Genomic DNA, 26,077 nt, shown 5'->3' with positions numbered 1-26,077 from the left:
TGCAGGTGGGGATGAATGTCACATCCCTGAGCCATGCAGATTTTAGAGCTTTCTCATGGAATTTCTGCCCCTCTTGAGGAGGGCAGAATTCCAGATGTTACCCTCAAGTTCTCTTCCTACAAAGCCTATGGAGATGGAAACAGAAAATAAGTGGCTTGTTGCTTCCTCTCAGTGTCTGTGGGACTGTGGCTCCAGCAGCAATGATGCACAAGGAAAGCATTTTCATGAGCTGTTAAAACAGCAGAAGCTTGTTTTCCTTTGGCTGCAGCATCCTTCTGCCTCCCACACAGGAAGTGTTCATGCAATATTCCACATAGGCAGAATATGCCCCGTTCCTAGAAGTCTAAATACAAGAAACTGTAGCCCATTTCAAAACCAGGCTGCTCTTGGATTCGAAAAGTGAGAGGTAATCTGCTTTCATGGGCTACAGTTCCCAAATTGTCCTCTTTGTCCCCGGAGTTGATGATCTTTGGCCAAACACATCCTTGCTGTGCGTGTCTCACCTCTAACCCCAAGGATGATGGCCAAGGGTGACAGACCAGGTGTTACTGTTGTGTCACGGACAACCTCCTCCACATAATAAAGATGTGGAGGAGGGAGGAAATTCATTATTGCTGGATTCCAAGTGCACCTAGGTAAACTTTGCTATGAGAGAAACGGCCAATATTCCATTACTTCTGCTCCTTTGCACCAAAGCAAACGAGCCAAGTGGTTTCAGGAACTGGCCACATCACTGAGATGGCGAGGGCATATTGCATATTCACAAGAGCTTAAGATTGTTTTATTTACACTTCCATTGCTAGGGGCTGTGGAATGGAACATAATTCTATTTTGCCAGACACTCTTCCTGGTGCAATAAGTTAGAAGAATTCTCAATTAATACATGGAGCTTATTTATAAAAGACAAGAAGCTAAGTAAAACGGCAGTGCCCAGTGGACCATCTGGTGAGCATTAGATTTGTCAATAAATCACAAAAGCACCGGTTCATCAAGAAAATTCCATTTCAAACCACCGACAGGAAAAAAAAAGATGGGGGGAAAACCCTTACAAAATTGGTATTTTGATATTTTATAATAACAGTAGCATTAAATAACTTTCATCTATTTTCAATTATTTTATTGGTTCTCTTCTGATGACCACATGGCTTCACATCCTGGATGCTTAGCCCTTTGTCTTGTACACAAGAGCATCATGAAATAAGTGAGTGCATCACCAGAGGAGAAGCTCCTCTCTTTGCTCTCAGTCTTTCTCCTCACCATGGGTGATAACGTAGCAGAGGTTCTTGTAGTCAAGGTTCCCAGACACATCCGGAGGGAAAGCAGCAAACATCTGGTTGATCTGCCAGGCAAACAGAGATAAGTGTCACAGCCTGTGGGGCAGCAGCATGGACAGCTTTCCATTTTCAACCCAGCTCATCTTCCTGGTGCCCTGGTCCTTTAACCGCCATGGAAAAGTTTTCCCTGGGCTCCGTAAAATTGAAAGCAGAGTTGGAACATGACTGGTTAATAAGGTCCTGCTGGAATTCCACAAGTTCCCTGTTGAAAAGAGCTCTCCCTGAAATCCAGGGAAGCCCTGGTTGATAAATGTGCAGTCCAGTCTCTGTTCTGACTGGAACAGACTGTCCAGTCTGCTCTGTCCACAGACCAACTCCACTCCATCTCCACTTATGACAATAAAGTCCCCCTAAATTCCTCCCAACCAGCAGAATCCATGCTCAGTCTCACACAAACCACCAAGTCAGTACCTCATTTCAGATTTCAAACCAAGTAACTCACAGAAATGGAAACCAGACACGGTCCCCACCCCAATCCACTTGGATTCCAGTAAATCAAGTGCCCAGCTGCTCATGGGGAAGAACAGCACGAGATAGGCCACACTTGCACTTGGATGGGAGTCCAAAGAATCTATTTGACTTTGATTTAGCCATGGAGCTCTTCAGAAGAGAGGCTTTGAATTGTTTCTAATTGCCAGAGCTGGCATCAACCTCCTCTCAGTCTGGATTTCAGCTAAATTCATGCATTTAAAGAGGGGCAAGGACTTAGTGCTGAACAGGAGCTGGAGCTGGATTCCCATTGTGAATAAAGTTCCTTACCTCTTCTTGGCTGAACCGGTCTGCCTGTGTCATAAGCATTTCTTTGATGCTGTTCAAATAAAACGAAATAACCTGATTAAAGGGTGATAATGGCACATGACAATTCAGATGGCAAGATCCCTCCTGAAGTTGCATGAAAGAAAATCTGTGTGACCGCATAAATTAGAGCTGTTAATCCTTACACGATATTGTAAGAGATTTTCCGTGGGCACCCATCAGTGTCAATGCCTCGCTCTGCCAACTTATTTCTCTTTTGTGACATTTTACAGAGGTTTAAAATTGCTTAAGGTTATTACTGTAACTGAAATACAGCAATTTTGTATGCTTATCTTAACCTAAAATGGTAGGTTTCCTCACTTGCTGCTCAAAGTTTGGATCACTTAACAAAACCAAAAGAGAGAATATTTTCTGTAAAATCCGAGGATGAAAGGAACGGAGCATGAAATGAGAAGGAGGACTTGAAAGAGAGCTCCAGCCGCTATTCCGAATCATCACCCGAGAATCCTTTATGTGCATGCAGCCATTCCCAGAGGAGGCTGTGGGGCTGCATGAGCCCTGCTGTATTTCACGGTGCACTGTCTTGATCTGGAGCCACAGCGCTGTAGCACGGAGCTTATCCCACACACAATCTGCATCCCGTGCAATCACATCAAAGAGAATATTTTGGGGGCAGACTCTCAGCTGATTTACCCTCTGTTTTAAACCCATTGTGGGAAGGCAGTCGAGCATGTAATTCTTTTTTCTTTTTTTTTCTTACCTAAGTTTAGAGGTGAATAGAAAAGCCAGGAAGAATTATTTCTGTTTCTAGTCTAACTGCTGTAGATAAAATATCTTTATACCTCTCCCAGTTACTCATGTGCTGAGGGCAGCACATGCACCACGTGCTGGGACATCCACCAGTATAAACTCACTCACATTCACATAAACGTCCCTTCAATAACACCAATAATTTCCCCTTCCTGTAGAAGAATTCCTATATTAATCTCACAGTTTTCATTCACGCTGAAGAGGCAGAGTTGTCTCGTTTTGTCCCTACCAAATGTATTTGTGCATTATCAGACACAGTTCTGGAGCAGTAAAACAAACTGTAAAGCTGTGATAACAGGTGAGCAGTCTGTTGTACAAAACCAAAAGCTGAGGCAAATACAGAAATCTGGTTTGGTTTGTAGATTTGAAAAACGGCTGCTTTTTTGAAGAATTTGTTCTGGGGGAGTGAGAGCAGCAGCTCTTCTGGAAGAAGCCCTTTCTGCTTTTAAAAGGGAATATTTAAAACTATTTATAATAGAAATCATGCCTGAACAGGAACACTTCCAGGGGAGCAACATTCACCTACTGTGGGTGCAGATGTTCAGGCAAAACAGTAAATCTTCCCTTTCTGCTCCCATACACTGCACATGAGAAGAGTCCCCCACACAGAAGTGCAGTTTGGGTGGCAAAGCTGCAGTGGCACTCAAAGCTCTGACAAATGTGATTTTTTTTTTTCCCAGGAAAAGGCTACACATCCCAATTTGTAGCAGGGGATACACTTGTAGCTACACTTCTGCAGCTCTTGTTGGTATCAATTGGACATTTGGAAGCCCAGAAAGGGAAAATTGAAAACAGAGGTTTCTGGGCAATGAATAAGGATCTTACCCACAAGGACGAGTGTGAAAATACCTGTGCAAGCTTTGGGAAATACTGGGAAATACAGACAGAGCTTAAGCTGTTGGATATAGTTTTCCTGCGTTACTTCACCATTCTCTGCAGTCAGCTAAGTTTCTTCACCTCTTTGTCTCAAGTTTCTGGTTCTGTTCTGTTCCTCTGGCCATTTGGTATGTGACTGCATTTCTGAAGGCGAATTCTCAAATGATCAGTGGATGCAAGAGTGGAGAGATCATTCCCCTCAGCATAAATTGATTATTGGATATATATGCCCTGGACAAACTGCATTAGCAAATGTAAATAGGAAGTGTGATCCAGGAAGGAGCTTGGTGAATAGAAGGAAGCACTTACAGCAATTTTGTCAGAAGTCAGAAATAAACTTCATCGCAAACAAGCCTGAATTAAAAAGAGATCTGGGCACTGTGAGTCTTCTATTCACATGCTTAAAGTATTTAGGGGAAAAGATCAAATATCTAATTATAATCTTCTGATGCACAGCCCAGTAGGCTCTGGCACACTCATAAGGAAGAAGGACTGACTAAAGGATCTATGCACATTTTCCATTATTTATTTTATAGGGAAACAAACACTCACAATTTCCAAAGCCAGAAATCATGCACTATTTTCTTTTTGTTTCTTGTTTTCTTTAGAAAGCTTATTTTCTTCTCAAAAAATACCCCCCAAGCCCAAAACAAACCCCAAGTCTTCTAGGCCAAAAATAAACAACAAAACAAAGAACAACACCCCCCCCCAAAAAAAAAAAAACCCACCCCATTTGCCTTGACTTAGGAGTCTAAATGTTATCCCTTGTCCTGCCTCACATCACTTCCTTCTACAGTTACAAATACCTTGTTGCATTCTGATATTTTAAAAGCCTTTAAAAAAATTATCTGTGAAATCTCTGGGACATTTTTGGTTTTCCTTTGGGTTTGCCCTTTCTACAGTGCTGTCTTGGAGGAAAACAGGTGAGTGGGAAGGAGCAGAGCTCTACAGCTGCGGGTGGAATCATCTCTAGCTCAGCCAAACACCTCCAAAGTCCAGTGTGCCAGGGACCTCTTCCATCCCCCGGGTCCATTTTCATCTGGCCCAAATCTGAGAAGTTTCTTTGGCCTCAGCATCAGGCACAGTTGGTGTTGGCCTGACTCAGCCTGCCCCATGAGTGGCATTTGGGACTGAATCATCCAACCTTTTCAAACCCTGCCCCCGTCCACACCAACTGGGAAGGGGACTGAGAGCATTTTCTCTTTTTGACGTCGTGCTGTGGGAAGGGTTGTATGTGTGGTATAATGATGCAGACAAACAAAGTCTGTCATTGAATTTGGAAGTAAGTTATAAACTCCTGGAGCTTCTGGAAAGGTTAGAAGGCTCCATCCCAGCTACCATCACATGGACTAAGTGAGTCATTTCCAGACTAGAGGTGAAAACACGCAGAGGGAAGAGACATAAAAATCCCCAGAAGGATGTTAACTCCATGAACATAAAAAAGTTCTGATTAAAAGGTCAGCACGGCTGGTTTTGGAGAGAAACATTCCAGGATTTTTTAATATGGAGAAATATTATTTATTAGCATTAACTGTCGCATTGAAATGGCTGCATGAGCCAACAGAAAAATTATTTCAAAACTTCAAATGTCTACATTTTGGAAGCATATGAATAGAAGTTAAACCTCAAAGACATCCACGGAATTGATTTAATGGTTTGTTCTGTAATGATCAACATTACCCTCGGGTCTAATAAGTAAACATTATGCTCTGTTGTGGTGATGAACTAAAACAATTGTCTAATGTTAGCAGTGCAGTGGGGGTGGGGACAAGGTTGACCTTTTCCATCAAGGAAAAAATAAAATATTTCTCTCTCATCTTCATTTTGGAGTGTGATACTGCATTCCTAATTTGCCCCAACCTTCCAGCATCCAAGGAATGTAGAGCTGGACACAGGGTGGCAAGCTGCAGATTTTGTATGCAGGATATTGTTACGGATGGCGGTGGGAAATATAACATTTCATGGGTTCTGGAGTATCAGAAGTTCGTATTTCATGGCTGTGATTTCACTACTGTGAGATCTGCCCTATTTGGCAACAGGCTACATTTATTCTGTTGTTTGAATCGCTTCTGATATGATTCCCTGACTGTTCTTCCCAAGCTCTTTGGGTGATGTTAAATTCAAAACCATCAGGACAACTCTTAACCCTCTGTTCCTTCTGATTGGTTGCTATGTCCACTTGTTTTAATTAATTTGGAAGTTCTTATTCAAAGGACTGTCTCTCTTATTTTACATATTGCAAAAGTTCTCAGACCCACTGGGGTAGTGCCATAGAAAACCACCTTGGTAAAGGAAAAGAAATATTGTACATGAATTTTACATTTTCTGCTAACTTTCATCAATAATTGCAGATAATGTCATGGAAATCTCCACAGGGTTCTGGTCAGAGGCTATCACAACATAAGCAGAAATAATTGATGCAAATACAATTTTGTAACTCAAGGTTCCCAGATAGATTTCCTATACATATCATGCTTTATTAAAGTCTACCTGAAATGACTGCTGCAGTAGAAGTACAGACCCCAAATTCACCATGAAATTTCAGCATATGAACAGATTTAAACATTTGCATCAATCTAGGCACTTAAAACACTTCTCTGGAGCAGTAGGTCCAACCTCCTCATCCCTGCCCTGATTTGATTTTTTGATGATTTATCTCACTCACCTGAAAGTCCTGCTTGCACGATTCTGACAGTGCAAGGAGGGTTTGCATTTGTGCAAATACCTCTTAAAGTCCTTTTACATTGCTTTGTTGGTGCAACAGGATATGAATACAAATTAGGTTCTGCCTCCTTATTTAAAAATAGCTGTATTGACAATAATTGCCAGATTATTAATAGTATTATTTGGTTTGGCTCTCACAGTATCTAGTGGAATTTTACAGCAAATTATTTCTAGAAGCAGAAGGCTCAAATGATAAACACATAAAAAGGAAAACGTCCTGCACTAAAGCTATGTCTCAGAGTTAATTAAATTGATCACTTTTTAAAAGAGGGGAGTAGCTTTCCCATTTTAGCCAAGCACTGAGAGTTAGGCACGAGACATTCATTTTAATTTTACATATGGAGTTAATTTGGAAAGAGTCATGTGTCGATTTATATCCAGACCTCCAAAAAGAGGCTATCTAATGGCCTACATGTGATTATATTTCCGTTGGCTCTTGCAGTGTCTGAAGACAATAACATCTCTTTTTGGTATACAGATACATTCATATAACAGTCCAGACTTTTAACTCTGGCTTACAAAGCTAAATGTTTCTCTGCCTCTTAAAATACTGTGAAAAATACAGCTTTTAAACAGATCTTTAAAACTCTGCAATTATTATTATTGTTTCCATTCTTCTAAAGGATTTGAAATAAACTTACTAGTCTGCCTTTATGCGGCCTTTTCCTTCTGGGTCGAAAATCTTAAAAGCATTCAGAATGGTTTCTTCTGGGTCCGTGCCTAAAATTAATGAAATATAATTTAGAAGCCTGGATGTATTTCTCTGGCTGCAGAATACTTGCTAAGTAATTACATTCGCTTGAAAACAGTGCAAAATGGAGAATACTGCAGTTGTGGGTTTGGAGACAAAGGTTCCCTAAGTCGGCTGCATTTGTCATGTCAGATAAACAATAGAGGTGAATAGTTCAATGCTCAGAAGCTTAAAAATAATAACTCATATCTATTCTATGTCTGCAGGAGAGAAAACTTCCAGGAACTGGTCTCCAATATCAGTACCCAGAGGATTAGTGGCTTTCAGAAATGAAAATATAACAAACTGTTTCCCTCACTGGCTTCCTTTAATCTTGCACTGTACGTTCCTTGTAAAAACACTTTTTGATGTTACTTGTTCTTGGCCATATAGAGAAGAGGTTATTTCCCTCACTAAAGGAAATGGAGCTCATCATAAAATCCAAATGCCATTGGAATGCAATGGAAACAGGATGATCAATGTGAGATGGGGATCTGCACTTAAATCCCATTGTGCCCTTGCCTTTAAGTGTCTCTTCATTAAGTGTTACTTACAGGAACAGGATGGTTTAAAGAACTAAACTTTGGCTACAAGATTTTGCTTCTGCTCATAGCTGGGCCGCAGATTTTTGGTATGACTTTAATATCCCTGTCCCTCTGTTCCCAGCAGTAAAATGATTGTAATGGTCTTCCTTTTCTTCCTTCCATTATCTATCCCATCTTTTTAGACTGGAAAACATTTGTGTCAGGGACTCATTTTCACAGTGCCTTAATCTTGGCTGGGGTTTCTGACTATTCTGTAATTCTGCAGATTCTGAGTACACTCATTTTCAACCCACACCAAAGGATACACTGTGTACTCTGTTCCTGACTATTCCCCAATATTTCAAAATATTACCGTAGTACCCATAATACAAATCTTTGTTAACTGTAGGATACCAAATTTACAAGCAGATGAACTGATTCCACGGACAAAATGAAGCTATTTGGTGTGCTGAAAGAGCGATTAAAAAAGGATACAAGACAAAGGGTTGCAGATTCAAAGTTTGTTTCAAAGTTTGGCAGGGGTAGAACCAGAACAGAACCCAGCCAAGGTCCCCTGCTCTACAGACTCTCCTGATGCCTTCGCAGTTTGCTTTGTCTGAAAGATTTCAAACAGGGATTAGCAGGATCCTGGAGGATGTAACAGTGAACAAACCTCGGGCTGTATGGCCTCCTCCTTGCCACACAATGGCCATGTATATTATTTTTGCCAGGCTGTAAGCAGTGTATTCAAACTGCAATGAATCTGTGATCAATACAAAGAGCATTGGTGTTTAATGAGTGTTTTGATTGTCCCATGAAGAGAAACATCCCCCAGCTCCAGGGAGAGGGCTGCATTTTAAGTAGTCACCGCTGTGGGGGGGATTTTTTTTTCCTTACTGTGTTTTACATTTTCTACTCTGTCATATCCTTGGACTTTGGCTTTGAAGAGAAGCAATGCAGCAGGCATTCTTTATTGATTAGCTGGTAAATAAAGTGGTTTCTTTGATGTGCGGCATCTCTGTTTTCTGTACAAATTGTATTATTCTGACTCCCTGTAGAAGCAGCTCCATGTGGTTGGCATTAACATAAACCGAGTTTTGTTAGCTGTTCATCTGGCATCATAATCTCAACATACAAAGCTAAAGCTCATCCTGAAAATCCCAGCTTCCCCTTTATGACAGAAATCAATTATAGCACAACAAATTTTACTTAGAAAGCACCTTTCACCAAATTCTCTGAGTGGTACTTAGCTAATAAAGAGTGTTGCAAAATTGCCATATCCACTTCCTCCAGCCCTTTCTCCCTTTCTAATTGCACTACAAAGGCTCTTCATCCCAATTAGTTTTGATTGGGAATCTGCAGTCTTTTGGCTCTGCTTCCTTTGCATGACAAACCCAACCAGAAGGGCATGACAAGCACAGCTGTGATTTTCCCTTCACCAAATGGAAATTAAAAAAACCCTCCTCCTTTGCTAGTAGCCAACAGGAAACCTGCAGACAAGAGGGTTCTGCTTTGCCATTCACCTTCCTGTGCTGGCTCTGCTTTCAGGCCAAAGGATTGGCAGGGCCAGAGGCTTTGCCAGCTCCAGCAACTGCATGGGGCAGGGGAGAAGAGGGGAGAGGAGGAAGAAGGGAGAGGAGGAAGAGCTCATTTCCACGCTCACAAATGGAATGGACAGCAGGCCACCCCACAACAAATGTTCACGTGTCCCAAGAGGAAGAATATGGAGGAGGGCGCTCCCTACTCTGCCAGAAGACACCTGGAATGTCCTGGAGGGGGTACCACAGACAGGTTGATGTCTGGGGAATGAAATCCCCTCCTCAGTCAGCCTTCTCCATCCCCTCTCATGCTTCCCAGACTTCCTGCCCTCTTTAGCAAGAGTGTCTTTCTTCCAGAACCAACTACATGAATTCTGTCTTTCAGACCTCTCTGTTTTCTATTCCAAGCATAGAAAACCCTTCCCTGGAATTGTGTTTAGCAATATAAAGCCAGAGTCCAGCAGCAAAACAAAAATGTTTTTAAGAAGATAGGATCAGATTTTTCCATTTTTCTATTCATTAGTTGCTTTAACAAACTTCTGGAATGTGCTTGGCTTAGCCCAGCCCTGCTTTGAAGGTTTTCACTTTTCTCTTATGCCTGTAGGAAGATGACTGGAGTTCTGTCTTGGCCTCACATCCCCTCTCTTGCAGTTTCCAGCCATTAACTGGGGAAGAGACATGACTAAATTACCAGCTCACACAGCAAATTCACTACCCACATTTCCTGAACTTCCCATAGTGTTCCCTATATATTCTGTGGCAATGGGTAAAACCCCTTCCCTTATTATTGTAAATCCACTGAAATGTAATTATTTCAATTTATCCACTCGATTAAGGGTTATTCAGTGAAATCTTCACCTAATGGCAAAATCACTATTGGCCTCAAGTGAGGCTGGGCCGCTGAGTTACAATGAATACAGGAAATGAGGGGAGCCCATGTTTGCTTAATGTGACAAAGGAGTGCAAAAAGTTTGGGTTTTTAGAGATACTTAAGACCAGCTAACACTGGGAGACTAGAGCATGAGCATGAGTTCAGCCCAGGAGCCTTCTGATGGTGAATAACTCCCCTGCACCGTGCTCCAGGCTGCTGAGGTTTCATCACTTTCTGGATCCCAACTCACCACTTTCATGTTAGCTTGTGTAAGCTAAATCACACCTTTGAATTGTCCTCTGCATCGTCCCTTAGCCTTTCATTCTTCCCTTCTGTCTGCAAAACTGGAGATCCCTCCTTGCCTCTAAGCATTGTTCTGTGGAGACATTATTATAATTTGCAAGGTGCTGAGATATTTCAGTGCCGAGGATCTTTGACAGATACCTCTCCAATCCCCCAGAGGTACTTACCTTTCAGCTTTTCCCCAAACATGGTGAGGAAGACAGTGAAGTTAATAGGACCTGGCGCCTCCTTCACCATGTCTTCAAGCTCTTCATTCTTGACATTCAGACGACCTGCAGCAGAGATCATTTTTCATAATAAATCACAAATTGTGTTTCAAAAAACAATTCCCATTCATCTCCTCCCACTGGGGAGCTCAGGGCTCTGTGCAACTTTGCTAATAACATGGTAGAACACAACTCCCGAATACCCCAGTGAAAAAGAAATTGGCAGAGCTGGCTCTGAGATCAAAGGGTGACTGAAGGAGCAAGAAGGATAAATAACACAGCCGTGGCCAGCAGTGGACGAGAGAAAGGGCACTTCCAAATAAACTGCTTTTTGGGTTGGGGCTTTTTTTTTTTTTTTTTTTTTTTTAACCTCAGGTGAAATATGGGCCCCACTGATATTAATATAGCGGAGATCAAAGTGACTGAAGTGAATCCAAGGTCTCAGTCTTTGCCCTCCTGTATATTGAGCCACCTCTCTGAGTAGAGGGCAGATGGACGAGCTGAGTAGTGGTATCCCTTCCCCATCCTTCTGCAGCCCTATTGATGAGAATTTAGACCCTGGCAACCCTCCTCAAACTGAGTGGTAATTTGCTGTGAATGTACTTTATAGGCATTGAAAGGCTTTACTAAACAGGAAAGATAGCAGAACTTGGCCTTAAGAAATAAATATTTCAGGGTAACAGTAGCTACAGGCCAAAGTTTGCAAACCTCATTGTCACAATAAAGAGTTCAGGAGCTTCTGCTCCTTGCACTGACTCCGCTGGCGTCTGATTCCACCCCAGGGAGCACTAAAGATTCTTATCAAGCTCTTTTTAATAAGCTCCAGATGGCAGAAGCCCAAATGCCTACATCACTGTTCAAGCCTCGAATACTGCAACAAGGATACAACTCCAGGTTTGGGGTCACGTGCGCTTGAATTTTTTCTTTCCTTGGGAAGATTTGCTCTAATCTGCCTGATACTATCAAGACTGTGATAGCCGTGGAATGGACAATACCTAATCTCATGACATGCACGTTTCACCCCACACAAACTCACAGCAGCACAGAACTTCACATGAAGAAGCCCTCCAGTTTGTGTGGGCAGAGGGGCAGCTAGTCCATGACTGCAGTGCTAATCAGTGGATATTCCATGGCTCCCAGATGAAAAAGGTGCAGCCTGGGAAGCCTGGGTTCAGAGGGAAATCAGAAATGCCTGGCATGGACCCCCGCTTGGGGGGGCTTCTTCTGAAATTGTTGCAGGGGAGGGATCAGACCTTCATTCCGCTCCCTGCTCAGGAGACTTTCCAGCTGGAGCTCTGTACTGAGATCCCAACTACCACAGGGAGGAAGGTCAAACTGAACAGGTTTCCTTTTGCCCCCTGTGTATCTCATTTCTTCCCCCGCTGTCATCCTAATAGTAACCTTTCTTCTGTGCTTGAAATTGAGACAGCGTATCTCTTAAGTATTGAATTATTAGTTTACCTAGTGCAGCAAATGTGTCTCTCAAGTCTGCTTTGTCAATAAAGCCATCCCTGTTCTGATCCATGATGGTAAAAGCCTGTGGGAAGGAAAAGGAACAGGTATTGCCATTTCCATTGCACAGGACAGTGCTCCAGTCACACACATCGGTCCATGGGAGGATGATATTCATGCTGTAAAAAGGAATATTTAACTTCCTTTGATTCCTTCACATCATTGCACTTTCCTCACTTTCAACACATTACTGTATCTTGGCAAGGGGCTTAATTAAACCCAGCCAAACTTCTTCTTACTAAATTAATGCTCAGTGCAGCGTGCATTGGGCTGCAGCCAATCCTGGCAGCTCCAGCCACCCAGGCCTTAACCCATAAAAGTTTGAATTAGGGAGGCTTTAGTCAGGGCAGATTTAGCCAGAGGTTGCTTTGTGTATTATACCTTCCCCATACCCCATTCTTCGAACAAGGCTGAAATGTTTCTGTAAAACATTTCTGTGAAACATTCCATTTCTGTGGATATCTCTCTGCTATCAACCTGAAGTCAGTTCCTCCTGGGCCTTAGAATGAACCATCACACCAAGATAGCTGAACTTTCAAAAGTACAGAGAAGTGTAGCTTCCATAAGATTATTTATTCAAAGTTTTTTCCCCTTTCCAATACACTGCATCTTTGAGACTGAGCTTTGTGCTATGACTGACACTGATGTGCTGACCTTAAATACTCTTGTCAGGCAAAATTTAACTTTTGATAGAAAAAAAGTTGTGGGTTTTTTTGTTTTGGTGGTTTGGTTTTTTGGGGTTTTTTTTGGGTTTTTTTTGGTTTTGGTTCGGTTTGGTTTTTTTGTTTGTTTTTGTTTTTGTTTTTTAAATTTTCATCCAACATAGACTTCATGTGCTTTAACCATTGTTTACCAAGCCAGCTAACTGCTCATCTATCTGTTTACCCATTTGTGTGTCCATCTCTTGCCTGCCATCACACTTATAATGTTTCATTGATTTGGAAAGATTTCAATGACCTGAAATTCCCCTGGTCATGCTATGGGGAATATTAGTCGATCCTGGCATGACTCAAGCTGGTTATTTGTGTGACAGGCACATCACTATGGGAGAGTATCTTTGCAATGGCCAGAAATTATTCTTTCTTCAGTGTTCTCCTGAGATTGCAGTAACTTGCAGTGTTTTCAAGTCCTACAGGGTGTACTTCTTCCCAGGAACAAGTTATCTCCACACATCTTCAGGTATTTTCTCCTCCAGTTTCTTGCAGAGCCCCACTGCTCACAGCCCAGTTTGCCCCTGAGGCTCCTTTCAGCGTTATGTTCATAGTCTTACATTTACCTTCCAAACCATCCCCTTACAAAAGATTAAGCCCAGCTCTTTAGAGATGTTTTGCCCTTGCTTTAAGTGGCGATTCCCCACAATTTGGAAGCAAAAGAAAAAGAAAATACGAAGAGCAAAGCCGAACCTAGGCAGCTGACAGGAGACAGGAAGAGCATCAGGCACTGTAATGCAAGAATTTTAAATAACATAACAGCAATGCTGAAACATTTGCTGATGAGCTGGTTGAAATCTCTAGATAAAAATGTTCTAATCCAAACCAGCTTTGCAGAAATATGTGTCCCAAATATGCAGTTCTTAGACACAACATGGTTTTGGGTTTCACTCGACCACTCCTCTGCCTCATGCTTTTGCCATTATTCTGCCACCATCCCCCTAGAAATGCTGGTGGTATTATCATGTTTAGAGAAGATCAAATAATGACATTCTCTCCAGTTCTTTTTGTTGGTCCATCTTCGAACAGTAATTCTTGGAGAAAATAAAATGGAAGCTCCTAGGAGAAGAAGTAGGAGAAGAGAGTCAAACATATTCCCATTGACTGTGGGGAAATGATTAGTGATTCCAATTAATTTAGCTGGGTCATATTCCCAGGCCTTGCCTTGGGGTTTAGTCTCATACATCACTGAGCTTTCCTGGTGGGAATCCTCAAGGAAAGTAAACTTGGAAGCCACTTGAAAGCATAAAAAGAGACAATAGATATTTATCACAATGGAAATTGCTTTAGAGATACGAGTTAGAAAAAATGGGGAAAAATCAGTAATTTAAAATGACAAATCAGTGCAGAATGTGATGGTTTTGTGGACCCTCTAGATGGTCCACACAGAAAAAGAGCACAAACTCATCGAACAGATTATCTGTCTTTTACATGCTCCGGCTTTTAGGCCACCCCATCAGTTTTACCTGTTCACAGGTAACTGGTCAAAGAACCAGCAGTGCATGGAACAGCAAATCCCCTGGGAGCTGAAGGATGCTTAGCTCATCTCCACATCTTGTCTTGTTTTACTGGCAGTTGGCTGAGGGCATCTTGGAGTTTTTATTTCTAGTTTGTGGGCAGCCTTAGAAGGGCACAGACCAATATTTTCTGTTGCTGTTGTGGAACAGAGCACAAATGAAAGCCCTGGTTCGGCCTGGCATCTCTATTCAGGACAATACTTGAGCATGTAAGGCTATTCTTATTTAAAACACCACTTAACTTTAAACATGTGCTCAAGTGTTTTCCTGAATCAGGGCTGAAGTGGATGAGAGGTTGCTTTTCCTTTATTTTGGGGTGGGGGCTTGGGTGCTGTTCAAATAAGTCTAGAGCTTGAAACAGGGGAGTGAGTGAGGGAAGTAAGGAAAGAAAGAATGAAAGAAAGAACAAACAAACACACAAGGAAAATGATCTACCAGCCAAAACCACAGGGATGATTCAGAAAACAACTGTGTGTTCTATTAAAGCAGATGGAGAATTGAATAAGGATTACAAACAAAACCTATGTTATTCATTAGCAATAACAGGAGACTATAGAGAACAGCAGAGTAGTGACCAACCTCTTTGAACTCCTGGATCTGGGTTTGTTCAAACATGGAGAAAACATTGGAGCCGCCTTCTATCTTCTTCTTTGCCTTTTTGGGAGCCTGTAATACAAATAAGAAGATCAGATACATATCCCTTTGTCTGTTAAGCACCCATGAAAACAAATTACATCTTCAACAGAAGGTAAAAACTACACAGTCAAGTAATACAAGAGGATTGTGCTTTGTTATTACAAGGTTTTAAAATTCAATCTTATAGACAGATAGATTTAGATATATGTATGGGATTGAATATATATATGTGTATATATATATATATATATATTTGTACGAGGGATAAAAATTGCTGCCTTATTAACAGATTGAGGCCTTTTGCCACTCCCTGCTGTGTCCTGGGACCTGACAGCTCAGAAAAACCAGGACCCTTTGTCATTGTGCTGCCTTCACAAAGGTGAGGGACCCAAAGTGTGACTCAGCATCCTGCCTGGTGCACTGCTGGCTCCCCCGAGGAGCTGCCTGTCCTTGGGCAGGGTCTCCTCCACCTCAGAGGATCCCAGACCATTTCACACAGGGGCCACTCCCCTTCCACACTGGCTCTGCAGAGCTCTGGGATGGTATCCCTTGGTGTGGAGTGGTGTCACTTGGAGATACGAGCTAGAATTCCCAGCCTGCTGTTCTCAAGAAATTCCAAAATTCAGGTAAGTGCCTACAAGGGCTCCTTCTTCCCAGTTCCTATGCTGGGACTGGCAGCCAGACTCCAAACAAGGCCCTGCACGAAGACTCAGCTCAGGAACTATAAAGGGAAGTTATATCATTTCCTACTCATACAGAAATGTTTAAAAATCTGCTCGGCCTGGACCAGCACTGACAGAACAGGCTAACTCTTCCCAAGCAGGAACACCTTCTACTCTTGGAGCCTCTATTCCTGCACCAACCTATGGCACTGCAGTGCAGTACTTTACCAGACCATGTTATTTTAATATTCAAGATAGCCATCTTAAATGAAAGGGCAGGACTGCTTTTATCACCGTTCTTGAGTCTGGAGGCTGAGACAGAGTAAGATTGGGAAAAGAGCTACAATGATATCTAAAAATCTAATGCTCACTAAAAATCAGCCAGAACTAGGCTTCATTAAATATCTTTGAATAAAGGCCCAACCAGCTTGCCTAAGACAATACAGTTCTTGTTCTGCAGTAAAGAATAAAATCTGTGATTCCAAAGGATTACAGAAGTGTTTTAACCACAGCATTATCCTTACTTGGGGCAGGATAATGAGTTGCATTGCCTTTTGAGCTCCCTTCCAGACAGATTACTTTTTTCTTTAGCATTTTTGCTTTTAAACTTCATTATCATAGTCCCACCTGGTTCTCGTGTCACAGAAAATTAGTCTTACTTAGTTTGGGCTATTCTGCGTGAAACAGAAGGCAACTTCTACTGTCTCCTTTCATCAAAATAAAAAAAAAAGCCTGTGAAAGTTCAAATTCAATACTGATTTCAAATATCCTGAGGAGCAGAGCAGCTCAAGGAAGTATTCCCACTTGACTCTGTTTGAAGCATACATTGTCTGATCAATTTAATTTGCCAGGCAGATTTCTGCACTCAGCCACCCTGGTTTAGATCCCAGGATATGGAAGGGGGGAGATTAGGGCAATGTTAGACACTCTCCCACATACCCACACTCCAGACCTGTCAAGCTCCTATCAGCTAATTCAAAGAACTAATTCAAAATCTGGAAATAGGAATGGAAATTAAGTGAAAAATATAGTTGTAGCGAGGATAAAAACAAGGATAGAATGCCACCAAAGGCATGGAAAAAATAAGTTAATAGGTGGAATGTTTAATGAATGTAGAAATATTGATTTTGGAATAAACAGATTCCCTCCTCCTCCTACACATGAAATAAGTGTTATTTTGAGCAGTAATGGGCAATCTTCCACATAACGTGAGGTGCCTGGAGGAGGCTTTCAACACTTCCAGATCGAATGGAAATATTCAGAACAATCCTATGTATTTACATGTATTTGTTCCCTGAGGTGAAGGGGAAGCCGATGTTACCCAGGGGAGAGCCCTGCCAGCCGTGGGGGACTCAGCACGAGGCTGGGGGCTGGGATGGGGCAGAGGGGCTGCTTCTGCTGGGCTCCTGCAGCTGCTCCTCCTGGACACAAAACAGGCTTTGCCCTCCTCATGGTCTGTTCTGGTGTGGCCAAGCACAGCATCCATCCTCAGCCTGATAGATATTCCCTGTGCTAGCCAACCATCTGCATTTTTTCAGCTATCACCACAACCATGGGCAGTGGGGTTCAGCTCTTCTAAATGCCAAACACTGGCAATTCCTCCATTATTCCTCGGTTTATTGGGTTCTCTGGGCTGTAAGGCTTCAAGCAAGAGCTGTAGCTGTAAGGAAGGATCAAATAAATACAAAAGCTGCAGCTCAGTATCTATTAGAAACAGACCAGCAAGTCAAAAGCCACCCAAAAAGCTTTGTGCCTTAGTGAAGTCCCTTTCAAGGCAAAGAAGATTGAAAACTGATTATACAGGGAACAATTAATGTAGTATCATAAAACCATAGAATGTTTTGGATTGGGAGGAACCTTAAAAATAGTTTACTCCCAGCCTAGAAGTACTAGAAAAATTCATCCTAACACATTTGTTCACTGTTACTCTCTGGTTTGTGGTGTCCAGGGATGACAGTGGAGATCAGTGCCCATGATGCCAAATCAATTTTAGTTTTTTTGCTGGAGATCTGGATATGGATCCTGTTTATGACCTGCTCATAAATAAGAGGGGGCTGAGACCACCAATACATTTCACGGGGTCCATGACCATCTGCCAGCTGGGGTTGGTTTCCATCACCAGGTTCAAGCTAAGTCTTGTAGCATCCAACACAGAGCATCTTGAATTACCAGTTCCCAGTACTGGGAATGCAGCTTACCTGCCCTCAAAAGCCAGGAAGGTCACAGAATTTCACAGAAACACAGAGAGAACTGCACCCCAATTTTGTACCAACTGTGGGCAGGGAGGGGCTATGAGGAGGAAGGCTGAGAGAGAAGTAGGTGGAGCAGGAACAGAACAGAGCTCATTGTCTTTCTGGTGGGTAACTTGAGTTAAAAGACAGCTCTAAGAGAACAGAAATAAGTCTGTGTTACAGAAAAAAAAAAACCCCACACAACTCTGAGAATAGAATAATTCTGTGCTGCTGTCTGACAATTCCAAACACTCCAGAATTTTTTAATGAACACAACCAGGATTCTGACTCCAGAGTCTCTCTCTGAAAGAATGGCATATTAAAAGGAACATCACAGAACTGAGCAAACATGTGGCTTCTAATATGTCAAGGATTTAGTAGGTGACCCACAGAGGAGAAAGTGGGTGACTGACACATCACTCCTGCCTGCCTTGATTTCCCCACTCCTGAAACCAAAGTGTGCCAGGCTGCACTTTGGAAAGACAGAGCAGCTCTCATTGCAACATGTGCTGTGAGACTGACATACAAAACGTGCCAGATGAGAAACTGAAGAGCTGAGGGTCCCCTGGGCTCAGATTCCGAGGCCTCAACAGCACAGCAGTGGGAAGAATGTTGCAACAACTGAAGAAGCCTATTAATATTCCAGCCTGAGCGTATTAATCATCCCATTGTGAAGAAAACAACACTTGACTTTAGAGGAGAAACCACAGGCTTGTCGCATATCACTCATTTGTCTTACCAGTGTTAGCACTCTTTCAATTAGCCTGGATTTTAAAGGGTCTTGTTGTTGTTGTTGTTTTGTTTGGTTGGTTTTGGTTTGTTTTAGAGGCTTTAAATGAAGAAATGGAGCCATACCAAAATCTGGTTTAAGAAAACTCTGTGGTACCAGACATTTTCTTTGAGCTGAGTTTCCCTCACTGAGGCTCTTTATATTTCTCCTTTCTGGTGGTGTCAGGGAGCCCAAAAGCACCAGGGTGTGCAGGGACACAGGCAGGCAGAGACAATGAGTGTGTGTAGCCTTTGCCGCTCTGGATGTCAGAATAGGGATCCGTTTTTTATATGCTGCAAAGGTGTGGGGGGGGGATGTTCAAGTGAATCAGAGGGAAATTTGATTTCAGGGTGACCTAGAAGAAAAGGGGGTGGGGAATCAGTTTCTGTCTCTACATACAAAGGAGGAAGGAGCTGATAACACCTTGTTCTTACTTCAGAACATGAGGCATTGTTTGGCCTGATAAATTCATAAAGAGGTGATGCTAGAGCAGATCCATGACACTGGATTATTGCAGAGTTTTATCATCTCCACCCCTCAGTGCAGACAACCCAGAATAATATGGAAAAGCAGGCAAGTAGCTGCAGGGTGAGCAAGGTCCCTCAGCGGCTGCTCAGAGGCACACTTGTACCCTTCAGTAAGTAGGAGGTAACCAACTTTGCATTTCCTGCAGTGCAGGGACTTCTCCAGAGGCAGTCAGGAGAGATGGGCAGCACTCTGCCACGAGCCACAGCTTTGGTTTGGTTTCGTTTGGTTTGGTTTGGTTTGGTTTGGTTTGGGGAGGTCACTTCCTTGTTTAGTCCACCACACTCTAAACCCCTCACAAAAATACTTTTAATAATTAACAATGACACAGTGTGGTGTTCCTGACAGCAAACTCAAAAACATGAGAAACACTTCCCTACTCAGCCACTTTTTGTGTCTTCTTCTAGTTTTTCTACCAGAGAACACCTCAGTGGATAAGCAGGCGGAGAGCCCTGCAGGGACAGTCAGCAGTGGACACTGCTAAGAGCCTGATTCTGTTGTCTTGTACCCTTAAGTGTTTATTCAGTCCAGGACAAAGCAGACATAAGATACCACCAGGTTTTTACTGTTTCGCATTTTGTACTTCCTTCCTCTGCAACTGCATCTACAACTACAGAAAAGACAGAATCATCCATCACTTTGCTCAGACTCTGTCCCCTGCTGTGATCCACTGTATGATGTTAACTCTCAGTTACCATTACTTTTTCATCCATCACGCTCTCCCCTTGTTTTTCATCCACTCTGGGATCTCGGTGCTGATGTTTCCTGTCTTTGAATTTTTGTTATCATCAAATACTTCTTCTGAATCATAAGTTACATCTCAGGCCTGGACAAGGGATTGCTGCAGCATGGGACAGGATATTTATTAATTTTTGTCTCGCGAGTTTGCTCTGCTGAGATAATTTACACTGCATCCACACCAAACATCCCAGCTATGGACAAGCCACCTTTTTTTAGAGTGGTTTAGGTTCTTTCCATGGCAGGTGAGCAGCACAAGGCCAATCCAAGTGCGTGCCTTTGGGGGAACAGTCTAGGGGAGTAAGCAACACAAACTGCTCTAAGGGCACAATTTGCATTTCAAACAGGCAGCAGCCTCAGATCATTCAAATAAACCACGTTATCAGAAGTGAGAAACAGAAGATCCTTTTATTACCTGCTCCGCAGTCACAAACAGACCCCTCCCTTCTCATCCTGACTCCGGTTTGTGTGTAGTCCCAGCCTGCACACACCCACACAGACACACCTTTGATCCCTGCTAGATACAAAAATTTGTTGGGCTGCAGCCTCCCTGCTTCACACTCCCGGACACTGAAGCGTTCTCCTCCGCCCCACAGAAAACCCTTCCCAGGCACAGCCTCCTCCTCCTCCTCCAGGCACGCAGAGGGAAGGTGTTATCTCCCCAAAGTCATCCCGGAGCAGCCGATAACCTCCCCAGCCTCTCCAGCCGCAGACTCCTCCACCCCCAGGACCCCAAATCCAGCAGGTGAGCCAGAATCCAACAGCTGCTTCTTCCAACCAGCAAAACTCCTTCATGTGAACAGATGAGCACTCCCTGTCTGCACACATGAGGCTGTCACACACATGGACAGACACACGGACACATGGACACACACACGGACACATGGACACACACAGGGACACGGATACACACATGAACACATGGACACACACATGGACACACAGACACACACATGGACACATGGACACACACAGGGACACACGGATGGACACACACATACGGACACATGGGCACACACAGGGACACACGGACACACATAGGGACACATGGATACACACAGGGACACACAGACACACACAGGGACACATGGACACATGGACACATGGATGCAGACACACACACACTGACACACACAGGGACACACGGACACACACAGGGACACATGGATACACACAGGGACACATGGACACACACATGGACACACGGATGGACACACACATACGGACACATGGACACACACACGGACACATGGGCACACACAGGGACACGGATACACACATGAACACATGGACACACACATGGACACACAGACACACACACACGGACACATGGACACATACAGGGACACACGGACACACACATGGACACATGGACACACACAGGGACACATGGACACACACAGGGACACACACATATGGACACACACACATGGATACACACACTGACACACACACAGACACACAGACACATGGACACACACAGAGCTGTCACACACACTGACACACATGGACACACACTCATGGACACACACTGACACACACACAGACACACACACGGACACGCACTGGGCTGTCACACACACGGACACACTCAAGCACGTCAGCGGTGCCAGGAGCAGCCCCATTTCAGCTGGCAGGGTCAGTCAGCGTGGCTGTGCTGTGGTCAGGGCCTGTCTCAGCCCAGGTGGCACATTCCAGCCTGCAGAGCACATCTGATCACAATGCAGGCTATTTTTGGGCACGCGGTTCCCCTCAGCACACAGAAATGTGCTACGAGGTGTTGCTCGAACTGAACAAACACGGGAATGGGAAATAAGAAAAAGGCTTCCCTCTCCCTCCTTGTGCCTCTGCCCTTCCTTCTCCCATCAGCACAGAGCGTGCAGGGAGACATCACAGACCCAACTTGTCTGAAATTCCCTGGAATAAACAGAGAGCCATAGACAGTTCTCAGAACTCCGTTCCACAGCACTTGTGTGGTCTGCTCTTGTTAGAAAAATTATCTCCCTGAACCCTGCCTCTCTCACTGTCATCAGCCCGGGATGTCAGAGCCTAGTAGCACTGGCTGACTTGTAATTATTTTTTACTATGCTGCTTTGTCTGCACTAATCCTTTGAAAGTAGCTTTACTGCACATCTGAAATATTATGATGCTATAAAACCTCTGTAATATTTATAAATCCCTTAAGACATCATAAAGAGAGAAAAAAACCTCCCCACGGAGTTCATCTAGCATAATTACATATACATTTCCCTCTGATTAATAAAAAATGATCACTTCCTTATGTAAAGATATTCTTCAGCTTTCTTTCATTAAGGCTATTTTTTTCTTTCCATTTTAAATCTGTTTCATGTGTCCCTGTATAGTAAGGTACCTCAGAAGAGATTTTCCCAAAACAAAAGGCACAATGAAAAGAACCACCACAGAGCATCGTCAGTTGAGCTGGGAGCGAGGAGACAGACGAGTCTCTCACTATATTTTCACGTCTCCTAACTTAAGCATTTCATCACAGAATGTCCTGGAATATCTTCAAACATCAATGAGTGTTGGTGTGTCATTGAACTAAGTAGGCAGGGAAAAAAACTGTTAAGTGAAATCTTGGGGAAACAAAAAAAAAAGAAAAAGGTGGGGGGGAGGGGGGAAAGAAAAGCTAAGACCCATCACTTGTCCCCCACCCCACAAAAGGCTGAGGCTGATGAAAGGGAAACCTGTAAATCCACACCTGAGGAGGCATAATCAGCACAAGGCACTGGCCCCTTCTGAAGCACTGGTGAGGGACATGATTAGTGTGAAACCACTGACACTGGGCTGGCACTGGCTGAAACTGGAACCTGTTTTGTGCACAGATTTTAGAAGTGACATTGAATGTGGTTTTGCCTTGCTCAGAACAGCACGTGGATCACATTCATCACCTGCTTAAATAGGATCAAGTTTGAACTAAGCTTTGAGAAAGCTTTTCATATACAACTCCCTCTCTTGTGTTCTCCACAATCAAATATTCCATAGCCTCGGGGAGCCACTGGGCAGCATTGCTTTTAGACAGCCTGAAAAGGACCTGCAAAAAGGAGCAAAATAAACAAAGACAAAATCACCTGCTCATTTTTTTTCTAATATTTTCGTAGTCATTCCTCTGAATTTGCAGGAGACAAAGATCTGCCCAGTCTGCCCACGGTTCCTTAGGCAGGAGTTCTTTGCTCCTTGGAATCACATCAAGTGAGATAGATGGCTGGTGGAGTCCCAGAGCTAAAAGCCAACAGGCAGGGCAGAGACACGACACAGAAATTTCTGCAGTGTCTCCTACTTCTTGCCACAGTCACAAGAGCAACACAGTCACTGTTCCAGAGCAATCCCTTTCCCTCAGTCCCCATCACACCACAAGACTAATTCTACTTCACACCAGCTGTGCCAGGTGTGTGAATGTGGGACAGAGCTGCACAAGCTCTTCCTTTCTGCACCTTCATCTACGTTCTCTGCCTTCCTCATTTGTTAAATACACACAGAGGAGTCCTTGGGAGTTCCCAGCTCACTCTGTGGGGTATATCTGCATTCTGGATGTGATACTAAGGTGACATTTCATGGGATGCTGTGTGATTGCTCCTGCTCTGTTTGAATCGTTAGAGTCAGAAAGAAATACAGACATAAAGATACATGGAGAAGGATAAAACCTACCATGGTGCTGCTGCTCCTTCCACCCCCTCTCTGCCAACCAGTCAGCCAGCAAACACAGTGCCAATTGTCCCTTTATATAGTGTCACCAAGGAATAAAAATATGCCTGCTCCAAGTTTAGACAATAGATGTAAGGTTGGAAAAGTGCAGTAATTGGATCCCAATACCATTCCAAGCATCTGTTCCGTGCATAGCTTTTGCTTTCACAGAAATAATGCAGCAGATAAGTAGAGGAGGCAGTTGGGATACAATTGTACAGCGCTCACGCAGCAGGCTCGAGCTGAAGGGGTTTTCCCATGTACTGCTAAATAATGAACACGGGGCATGCACTGGAAGATTTTAAGTGGACATGGCATCCTGAAAAAGCAGGAAGGGAAACACACTCCTTGAGAAAACGCAATAAATCAGCAATAAATCCTGGCCACTTCAGTAGCCCCAGAGCTTGGTGCAGGCATTCAGAGCTCCAGCAAAACGTGTGAGGCTCTGCAGGACTGCATCTGTACCTGGAGGTTGGAGAAGCCCCTCTCTGCAGATAAAGTGACTCAGACCAGGTCTCTTTTCCCTGAATCTATAAACATGCCTGAAATCCGGGGCCATGTCCCGAGATACCGCAAAGCGGTGGAGAGTCACGGACTTCAAAGCATGAAAAAAGAGATGTGTGGAAATGAAGATGGCAGTGGGAGAGGGAGGAAACAGGAGGCAGCGTAGGAGCCACAGGGGCTGTGTCTCCCAGGGAATGCTCACGGACATTAATACACATTCCATCCCACTGGAATTACTGCAACGGGCCAAAACATTAACCAGTATGAAATTGTATCATTCCACTGACATGAAATCATGGTTGCTGAAGGTCTGATCTGTGTCTCTCAGAGTATCTATACAGGAACATCAGAACATTCAATTCAGCAGAAACAGTAGGTTTTTCAGGAGGCTGCATCTGAAATTCTTCTCTCCATCAGTCACCCCAACCTTGAGTTACAGCAGCGCTTAACCAATTAACTGACCTTTGAGACAGATGTGCATTTAAGTTTCTGGTTGAACTGGGACCTTGTTCTTTCTCCAGGTCCAGCCCCTTGCAGTGCTGTCATCTCTAATCTTAGATCTGACTGCGTTCTCTTCAGGGCAAGGAGAGCTTTAGCTGTTGTGGGGCACCTCAAACACCTACAGGGATAATTAAGTAATAAATAGACATAATACAGCTCATCTGGCTTTAGTGGAATTGCCGTGGATGCACGTTGGAAGTTAGCCTTGTGTTCATCGTTCTGACTTAGTGACATTATACCAATCCCCAGTGTAACAGAGCACGAAAATAAATCCCTCAGTCCTTCTGCCTGCAAGTGGCTGCTGGAGAGCAGCCCCAGGTTTGTGTCCTAGGCTGGGTCTGGAAACCTGAAACACTCACAGTGAGGTTTCTGAGGGAAATCCTACACAATTTCCAAGGTTCATTGTGATAAGGATGTATCATCTTCACAGGGTTAGATCCTGATTCATCAAAGCTGTTAAGCATCCACTTAACTTTTAGGGAGGAATAGTCCCACAGAAATCCACAGAACAGCTCACAAAGCTTCATGTGAGAATGTGGTTTCTCATTCTGCAGGATCAGTGCCCTACTCCCAACAGCAGAGACAAATCAGCAGCAACTTTGTCACCGAGTCCCCTGGCCTGGGATTCCATCCTGTGAATTTTGTGTCCTTTCTTGGAAGAATCCTCAATCCTTTCACCCACGCATTTCACGGTTTTGTCCTGGCAGCTCTGTTAACAGGCTTTTGTATTGTTTTATTGGGAGTTTTGTTTTCTCTTATCTAGTATACCATCAATCATCATCATTATTATCAATTTGCTCTTTAGTCTTGTAGCTTGATCTGCAGGTGTTTTCCAATAGTGCCTGTATTTTCTGCATTGATCTTTATCTTTTCACAGAATTTCTGTATTAAATGAATCCTTCCAAGCTGTTTTGAAATGACATGACACGTTGGGATAAAACCCACACAATAATACTGTGTGTTTGTAATGCACGTGTCCTGAGAGACCAGAACCCTCTCTGCTTAGTCTGTGAAACAAATCCACAGAGGAATTAAGGGAGACATACATCTTGGCTTTAAAGGTCTGCTTGCTTCTGCAACTGCCTCCAAATTATAGAAAGGCTCCAGACTGGAGAGGGGAGGGAGAGAAGGGGGGAATAACATAAGGACTGAAAAAGAGAGGCTTGAATTTAATTGCCCTAAAAATTTCAATCATTCAATCTGGTAATTAGAGAGCTGGCTGATTCAGAAAGCAATTTCATTTGGAAAAAAAAAAATAAAAAAAGAGCCCAACAAGATAATTGATGCTAAGTGAATATTTTACCTGAAATATTAAATACCAAACTTAAGTCTGCCTCCAGGGCCCTTTCTGCTACCCCTTTTTGATCTGTCTTTCTACTTCTTTGTATTTTCCTCTCA

The 26,077-nt window shown here is 43.3% G+C and overlaps 1 protein-coding gene across 1 annotated transcript; it reads right to left on the bottom strand.

The window, feature by feature from the left end:
* Positions 1 to 1,100: 1,100 nt before the first annotated feature.
* MYL10 (myosin light chain 10) lies at positions 1,101 to 23,791 on the bottom strand. The gene is made up of 7 exons (XM_040082233.2): positions 23,639 to 23,791; positions 14,991 to 15,077; positions 12,134 to 12,209; positions 10,634 to 10,738; positions 7,142 to 7,220; positions 2,094 to 2,142; positions 1,101 to 1,339 (listed from the first exon to the last, which is right to left on the bottom strand). The coding sequence occupies exons 1-7, from the start codon at positions 23,639 to 23,641 to the stop codon at positions 1,241 to 1,243; spliced, it is 498 nt and encodes a 165-aa protein (XP_039938167.1). The 5' UTR covers positions 23,642 to 23,791; the 3' UTR covers positions 1,101 to 1,240.
* Between the last annotated feature and the right edge of the window lie 2,286 nt (positions 23,792 to 26,077).

This window comes from Hirundo rustica, chromosome 19 (genome assembly GCF_015227805.2).
Source record: "Hirundo rustica isolate bHirRus1 chromosome 19, bHirRus1.pri.v3, whole genome shotgun sequence".
NCBI classification, from domain to species: Eukaryota; Metazoa; Chordata; class Aves; order Passeriformes; family Hirundinidae; genus Hirundo; species Hirundo rustica.
This window is presented reverse-complemented; position numbering and strand designations above follow the sequence as displayed.

Bases quoted from the DNA above. Each gene is read 5' to 3' on its own strand.
- MYL10 (XM_040082233.2), bottom strand. The intron at 12,210-14,990 runs GTTGGTCACTAC...TCCTTCCCACAG, and splicing joins AGATCCAGGAGTTCAAAGAG to GCTTTTACCATCATGGATCA. The intron at 7,221-10,633 runs GTAAGTACCTCT...CATTAATTTTAG, and splicing joins GTTTGGGGAAAAGCTGAAAG to GCACGGACCCAGAAGAAACC.